The sequence below is a fragment of the Anguilla anguilla genome, chromosome 3 (assembly GCF_013347855.1).
Source record: "Anguilla anguilla isolate fAngAng1 chromosome 3, fAngAng1.pri, whole genome shotgun sequence".
NCBI lineage: Eukaryota > Metazoa > Chordata > Actinopteri > Anguilliformes > Anguillidae > Anguilla > Anguilla anguilla.
In genome coordinates this window covers 20,681,467-20,690,254 of record NC_049203.1, presented here as the reverse complement: position 1 = coordinate 20,690,254, position 8,788 = coordinate 20,681,467, and the positions used below count along the sequence as shown (strand labels likewise).

Sequence of the window (8,788 nt, the reverse complement as noted above, 5' to 3'; positions counted from 1 at the left end):
GAGCAGGTGAAGTAGTTTTTCCCTAGAGACGCCTACAGTAAGCTATTCGTGAAAAAAATAGCCTCCAGCCTAAAACCTCTCGTCAATGCAATCCCCGATGTATCTGTTAACAAAGCAATATGCCTATTTATGATACAACAAATACAAATTTTGTTTAATTGGCTTTATTATTATTATTATTTATGTGATTAAACAATATAGGTGAGCGTTTCGATAAAATATAGACATAAGAATAAACAGCCTATCCACCTGTAAAATTGTAATAAGATAGAGCTATTGTTGGGCCACCAAATAATATTTAGCAAATCCAGACTGTGATACTGTACATCGAAGAAAAAACCATACACGCAAATGTAATGACGTTGATTGTGACTTTATTTCTTTAACATTTTACACCACGCGGTATCACCAGCTTCATTCAAACCGTAAACTGAACAGTATGGCTCTGAATACCCACCCACGTGCGGAACATTGATTAGTTCATTTGCTTCTCGCAGTTTTAACCAGGCTCCTTTTTGCATCATTTGACAAAACTCTCTAGATACAGACGTGACACCTCGGGTATACAAATGCACATTTTACAAACAGAACAAACGGATGAAGTTTTCTTTAAACGCTTAATAGGAATATGAATTCACTAGCCTACTGGACAGAGCAATAGCCAACTGTCTCCACGAACCGTAAGTGTTTGTGAATTTTGTCTTTTTACTGACAGCTGAGAATGGCGAACAATTCTCACTATTGGATATAAATATATAAAAAAATGGACTTTTGGCTTATTAAATATTCGGTTCAAACCTTACACTTCAACGATTTTTTTTTTATCAGAAAGAAAACACATTGATGAAATAATCGTCGTAGGTGTAGCCCAATAGGCACAATAATAATAACAATAATAGCCTACAAAAAAAGTCAATGTTGACGTGTTTTGGTATGGAGCAAATTGAACACTGTTGGTTAAATAAATAAATAAATAAATAAATAAATAAAGCCTACATTTGCATGAATATTCAGCTGCTCCAGCTTTCTCCATTTTTATATTCTGCACACACACACACAAAAAGCGGAGTGTAATGACAAACCAGGTTGGTTTGTTGGTTTGAGTCTAGCCATAGTAGGATTGTGCCAAAGAGTAAGTTTTAACATTCATTTAAATACATGTCCCAATTTTCTTACTCCGTTCTTCTTTTAAAGAAATTACTGGAAATGTAAACCAACAATTTATTAAACCCAAATTTTCCGTTAGTTCCTCACACCCACAATAGTCCCATCCCAAAAAAGGCAAATTACTGTATATACCATTCCAAAAATAGCAACACAGTGATATATCACACAAATTGTGGAATTAAGTCACCATCGTTAAACTGTGTACAGCTGAATACAAAATAACACGTGAACCCAGTGTGAGACCAAATATCGCCATCACTGATCAAAACTCGGGGTTAGCCAATTCAGTGTGAAACAGTGGCAGAAGAGACAAGAACTACTTGAAGTTAATTCCAACAATGACCATTAATGAATATTAATAAGAAGAACGAACTTCAAGCAGGACTGCAAGCTTTAAGTGGCACTTGCTTCATTGTGGAAAGTGTACATCAAACGCTTTACATGCAATGCATTCCAGGTGCCATTGTAACATTTTGAGTGTGTAAAAGTGGAGACGTACAATACGTATTTATGACCAGTAACTTAATTGCTGACAGACTGCACATAGTTTCACCATAACAACCCCTCAGAGATCGTCAAGAGAACCCAAGAAAAAATTGTTCTAGACAGCATTTGGCAATTTAATTTGGGCAATTTAATTTTGAAATCTTGCCTATTGTGGATGCCATGTCTTATTACTTCAAAACAGACAAACAGCCACATCAGGGCTCTGTAATATTAAGGCATCAAGGTTGCCAGGTGGCAGGGGAACAGTCTGGTTTAATTAATAACATTTACATTTTCACAAACTTTTGTTGTGTTTGCAAAATTCTCAAATAATTTCAACAAAAACTCAAGACTAATTTCACTTGAATAAGCATGTACTAAATACTTAAGAATAGAGGCTGATATCTCTGCATGGCTTAATGCATTAATGTCCTTTAAGTTCATAAAGGATTCCTTGAATGGCACTAGCACATTGCTATTGGGTAGAAATGATAGAAACTGCATTGAGAGAAGCACAAATACACTTGTTCCCCGCAAGAAAGGCTGAGTGGCTATTCAGTTTCTTTGCAGTGGTCTGTATGGGCTGCACTCAATTCACAATGCAGTGACTACCTTCAACACAGAACACTGTACGCTCTTTCAGGGATTCTTTTCTCATACCACATACAACATGTCACATATTTAAAAACCTGACACTATTACAACAAACAATAAATGAACATGACATGAAATATGATAATCAACGGGGGGGGGGGGGGGGGGGGACATCTGGGGAGGAATCCTTTACAAAGTTTAGATACTCCCTTTGAAATCCATTTCCTGAGGGTAAGTGTTTGATTGACAGATGATGTCTGGAGTTGCTAGTTCCTCTCACAAGACCTTCATCAAACATTTCTGGATTTGTTCAACTTTGCGCCAGCATTTCACTACCCTTAGAAGTAAAAACTATCACTAGGTACTGTAAACTGACCCAATAATGAAGTGGATACAAAAATTTGTGCAAGCGATTCGATTATAGGTTCTGGTTCTGTCAAAGCCATTTCAGTTTTTCCCAGCCTAACACAATATAAAGTCATGATCTTCCAGCTAGAATTGGTGGGACATACATTTACAATACCTTCCCTGTTTTTGATTTTATTTTTAAAAAGTCATACAGTATACTGCAAACTCTTAAGCATGTGGTGTTAGGCTATATTTTGTATAAACGAGGTGAGAGCAAGTTTCAGTGAAGATGTTGATAAATGAAATAAAAATAATAATTTATACATCTCCAAGTAAACATATAAAAAATAAAATATTATTTTCACATAGAACAAAGCTAAAAGAAGTGAATGCCCATAAAAGAATGAAATTCACTTTGTAGAAAACTGAAGTGCCAACACCAGTACTTTGGTGAGTCAGTCACCAGCAATGGTGACAGACAATAACACAAAACAGAAAATTAGTTCTAAAATAAAATACATTCCTGATCAGATATTTGTGAAGGTTAATCTTTAGTCATGAGCTGCCATTTTTATCACAAATGAGCCCTGACCCCCCTAATGTAATTCCTGAGGGTGTCAGTATCAGACAGAACTTCCTCTTGCTCACTGAATTCTTTCCCTCTCACCTTGTCTCTCTCTCCAAAGGAAAATGTGGCAACTTGCTCTCACATAGACCTAGTGATGTGATGTTCCTGGGCTTGCCTTGCCCACAGCTGTGATACCGAACAGAAATGACAGGGGAATGATGTGCTTTTGAACCTTTGGCACAGGAACAGGGGAGTTTGTGCACAGGATGGGTCATGCTGGCACAGTGACATCATCAAAGCCTCTTGTGACATCACCACAAGCGCATCATACACTGCACCTGTCCGCCCACCTGCTTGAGAACAACCCTACACCTTACAGGGCACACACAAAGATACGTACTGACCGGCAAACAGCAACAACACAATTCAGGAAATAATCTCGGCTAAAGCACAGATAAAGGGTGAAGGATGAAGAGAAGGAGGGGGCAGAGAGAAATGGACAAATAGGATAGGGTGAAAAAGAGAGACGAGAGAAAGACAGAGACAGAAGACTGAGAGAAGTGGAAACTGTACATGAGACTCATCGAACTTCCATCTGCTGCAAGAGGAGAGAGAGGGAGAAAGAAAGGGATAGAAAGAAAAAGAAAGGAGGAAAACATGAGATTATGCCAAGAAAAAAGCCCACATATGGTATCACATTTGTCATCGATTAAGTTTGATTCCTTAAATAACTAAATATTTGTAAGTGAGCTTTAGGTTCTCAGGAATCAGAATTAACCAATACATCAGGATAGTGGAAACTTAAAATTAAAATTAACATTCTGGAAGAGGAGTATGATTTTTTTAGATCAATTAATGCCAGCTTCCTTTTATTTGTAAATAGCAAAGACAAATACAAGTGCACCTAATTGTCAGATGAACTGGAAATTTACAAAAGAAATGCAGAAAAGGTACCCTAGGCAATGGTACAAGGGCAGTGCCCCATCTTGGAATCAAAACTGTAACCTCTGAGCTTTAAGATGAGTTCCTTCATCATTAGAACCTATACTACCCGGCATTTTACTTTTCAGAATGTTCTACTTCTACTATTAGAATTTGTGCTGAGGCAATTTTGTTGTTGTTGTTGTTGGTTCATGTAATTAGCATGCTATACGCCACTAGGCTGAAACCGAATGTATGCTGTCCTTTATTTTGTGGTAGATTCTTAGACAATTCACAAAATGTCATTTTTCTTTGAGAATTGTAGGTACTGTAAATTTATTTGGCCAGTTTGGCCCAAGATAAATAAAATAACAAATTGGCTTTAAACAACAAAAATACTGCAGTTATATGGTTCCTGTGTTATCATTGAATTCTATATTTTCCAGCACCACTGATTCCCAAGGGTAGCTGGATAGGAGAGGTTCTACTGCACTACACTGCCACCCACTGAGCATTTTTATAATGTATACAGACTTTCACCAGTGCAAAAACATAGTTTTAAAAACATTTATTTCCAGACATACAGATAGATGGATAGAGTGTGTGGGGGAGCATACTCACTCAGCCCATTACTTGCTGTTGTGGTGACGATGGGCGTGGTAGCTGGACCCCCCTCCGCCTCGGATGGTATTAGCCATGATGGGAGAGGAGGATGCTGGGTGATGTCCTGGGCGAATGGGCTTGGCTGCAAGAGTTGGGGGATTGAGGGGTTGAGGAGGGGTAGGCATCCACAGTTACAGTCCATCATGCTTATTCATAGTCACAGTCTATCATGCTTGGTCACATGATCTCGGCACACTCAGCATACTTCCTGTCTCCCTGATTTTCTCCTCAAGACTAATGGAATGTGCGACTGTGTGTATACTTACACTATGATTATTTTAAAGGCAGTTTGATGATTCTCTCTTAAATACAAACTGCTGCACAAGACTGAGAGTTACTGCATAGCAACACACCAAAGAAACAGTTTCATCATATAAAATACCAATGGCCAATATTATCCAGGTTTTCACAAAATGACCTCACTTTTCAACTCACAGATGAATAATTATTGCACAATGAATACCCAGGGAAAGTATTCGCTTTTACTGTGCAAAACCTGAGACAAAAGATTCACGAATGAAAAATCCAAACAGCCAACACTTGTTGAAATGTTCTCTCTATCTATTCACGCAGTACCAATTGCATATGCAGTACTTCATCCATTACTTTAGCCCAGTTTTGTGAAAAGCATGGTGGCGGCCTCACCGATTTGGGCAGAGTGCCCCCTCCTGGCCATGTTCTTGGTGCGCACGGCCTCTTTGATGCGGTCCACCTCCTGCTGGTAGCGCTTGCGGTCGCGCATGGTGTTCTCCCGGGCCTCCCGCAGGGCGGCCTCCAGGGCCTTCACGCGCTCGGCCGTGGCACGCAGCCTCTTCTCCAGCTTCGGCAGCTCACAGCGCAGATCTGCATTATCACGCACCAGCTGGGGGGGAGGGGGGAGAGAGAGAGAGAGAGAGAGAGAGAGAGAGAGAGAGAGAGAGAGAGAGAGAGAGAGAGAGAGAGAGAGAGAGAGAGAGAGAGAGAGAGAGAGAGAGAGAGAGAGAGAGAGAGAGACAGAGAGAGAGAGAGAGAGGGGAGAGGGGGAGAGAGAGGGGGGAGAGAGAGATCATATATACTTTGATCATAAGTTTGACTTCACTGGTTTTCAATTTCTGGGAATAATAATTCTGTGAATATCTATAAATTAATCTAACTAACAGGTAATGGGTGTTTGGTTGAACCAATAAGGCTTAAAAACATCAATTAAAAGTACAGAATTATTTTTCAGAACAATTAATACCAGCTTCCTTTTATTTGTAAATAGCAAAGACAAATACAAGTGCCCCTAATTGTCAGGTGAGCTGGAAATTTGCGGAAGAAATTCAGGTTAGGTACCCTGGTCAATGGTACAAGGGCAGTGCCTCATCTTGGAATCGAACCTGTAACCTCTGAGCTGCAAGCTGAGTTCCCTCACCACTAGAACTTATACTATCCAGCATTATACTTTTCAGAATGTTCTACTTTCTATAATTTAGGCTGAAGGTTTTTATTTGTTTTTTGTTGGTGCGTGTAATCAGCCTACTGCGAATCTCCCACAGACTCACACGTGAGGGTGATGGAATAATTAATAATATGTAATTTTAATACATTAATTTAAAAGCACTAAATTAATACATCAATGTTAGCTTTACATATTTGTTTAGGGATATAGAAGAGTATGTCAGATATAAAATCTGGAGTTCAACATTGACATATTACCACATAGAAAATCAAGGCAGTACAACTACCCTCCTCCTGTTATTTCACAGGGACCCTCTTTGTTTGCTTGGGCATGCAATATGTACCTTCATTCCCCTACTCTGCCCCCAAGGGAAGTGCATTTGAAATTTGACTCGCTATGAGTGGGAACTCTGAGCGTTTTGAAAAGAGGGTGTCTCTACTTTGTTTTACACCATATCTCTCAAAGAAAACACTCAGCCCCCATATTTCCATAGCACACCCTTCCCCACCTCCAACACCGTCTCAATAAAAGCATGAAAGAATAGAAGACAGGAAGTAGTGAGCAGAGGTATGTGGGTGAAGAATAACAGGAAAATGCCAGCATTAAATCTACATTAACGCTAACAAAATAGCACGCTCATCTCTGCTGTCGTGTGCTGACGTCACAAGTCTTTTATGGGAATTCTATAGTGCCAGCAGGTCAAGCTAGAACTTAAACTCCTTATGGTTTAGGGTCATTTAAACAACCACTGCCCTGTACCCCAGTGCTTCTGAAGATTAGATGTATTTATTGGTGTTGGTCAAGAAGAAAATAACTGATAAACTAAAAAAACTGCTCACAGATGTGTTATCCTCTCGATATCTTCTTGTAATTTTAATCTGTAATTTTAATGATGTTTTTTTGCACTTGCCCGTGAACCATATGGTTTAACGGTCAAAGAGTTTAGAGCCGAAACTATGAAAAGCAACAGATGTTGAGAACTGGTGATATGTCAGCATGTCTGTGGACCTCTGTAAACTGTTCCAGGTTATCTCTCAGTGCATGTGTATAAAAGTATGTAAGGTGCTCCATGTAATTTCACCGTACCTTCATACAGATATAATGTGATATCCAGGTGATATTTCTGTACCTGTTTGTGGACTTTTGTAAGCTGTTCCAGATTGTTCTCCAGGAAGATAATCTTCTGTTTCTGTGCAACACTGCCTCCTTCGTCATCGCACTCCAGCTCGGCACTCTGGGGGGAGAAAAGAGACAGCATGAACAAGTTCAACTCTTTGGATATTACATGCTTAACAACACTGAGGACATTGATGTGCTGAACACCAGGGAAGCCATGCAATCAATGCTGAGGACAACATGAGCTCGAGGAAAAATCCATCACAGGTAAAACAAGACACTGTACACTCAGTGCTGGAGACATAGCACATGCATATTCCATATACCATATGATGAACAGTTGTTCGCCATATGACCTTCCATTGGTACATAAGTCATGAGGTACGCTTCCCACAATGCTGTTCATTTCCTACATGTAATAAAGGAGTTTCTGATCACTGAGAACTTTCCAGAACTACACTCAGCACTGAACTGCATGAGAGGGCTGATAAGGATCCAAAGGCATGTGTGTATGGTGTGAAACAGTGTATTCGACCACAGATTTCTATCTTGGTGGTTACAGGGGCTGTAGCCAAGGGAGAGGCCATTTTGAATCAGGGAACCGATGAAGGTGTTTACATAAAAATGTGGCGGCCACATACTGCACACAGATCCCATAAATGTACTGTCACGCAAATGGGCAGCACTGCACAAGTTCTCATACCATTCACACAGATGGAAAATTACAAGTAAAGAGGACATACTCTTTTAACGTTCAGTTAAAGACACTCACTGGAGTTTTAACAGGTTAAGTAAACATTAACGGGTGGCCAGCCCTGCAGATATTTAGTTTGGAAAATGTGGGGACCAACACACGTGTGTTCCAACTGATTCATTATAACATTAAATCTTCTCAGATCCTGCTTGTCACAGAATAAAGCTTGCAGATGTACAGAGATAGCAGGTAATTGGTCCGGCATGCAGACATTCCAACTGCCGGTGCTTTATGGTCTATCTGCAGCTTGTGATGTAAACTCTATAACTCACTGTCTTCAGACAAAGAGCACTTCCAAAGAGAGATGATGAACATGAAGCAGATTAAAGCGAGCGCGAGTAAGCGAAGCGGCAGACAGGAAGTGAGCTACGGGAAGTCGCATACCCTTTTCACACGAGTGGTGAGGTCCTGGATAAACAGTCTGCGCAGGTTGTGCAGCGTCTGCAGTTCCTTGGCCTAAGAAAAAACAAACATATTTTTCAACTAATTTATGCCTGCCATTTTCATATTTTCTCCCTACACTGTATGAATGTTTGCGCTCACCACAGTGTCCTCCAAGCCCTTCAGGTCCTCCTTGGCCTGCTCTCGTTTCTCATTGAGTCGGCTGAGAGATAAGAAATGGACAGTCAGTACTGCACTGGCTCTCAGCATAACTTTACACTGTACACAGGTTCCTCACTGTAAGGGCTGGCTGTAGACACGTTAACATCATCGACACTATAGATCCCACAAAGCGGTTTGTTTGCAATGG

General features: G+C 40.1%; 1 protein-coding gene across 1 annotated transcript in view; it reads right to left on the bottom strand.

Annotated features, from left to right (window-relative positions):
• Window positions 1-354: 354 nt before the first annotated feature.
• The window catches only part of kif5c (kinesin family member 5C), a 35,674-nt gene continuing 27,240 nt past the window's right edge, over window positions 355-8,788 (bottom strand). The window contains exons 21-26 of the mRNA XM_035411618.1: window positions 8,581-8,641; window positions 8,422-8,493; window positions 7,297-7,401; window positions 5,393-5,609; window positions 4,706-4,829; window positions 355-3,761 (exon numbers count right to left, since the gene is read on the bottom strand). Coding sequence (XP_035267509.1) covers window positions 4,714-4,829; window positions 5,393-5,609; window positions 7,297-7,401; window positions 8,422-8,493; window positions 8,581-8,641 — 571 coding nt within the window. The 3' untranslated portion in view covers window positions 355-3,761; window positions 4,706-4,713. The remainder of the gene's footprint in view (window positions 3,762-4,705; window positions 4,830-5,392; window positions 5,610-7,296; window positions 7,402-8,421; window positions 8,494-8,580; window positions 8,642-8,788) is intronic.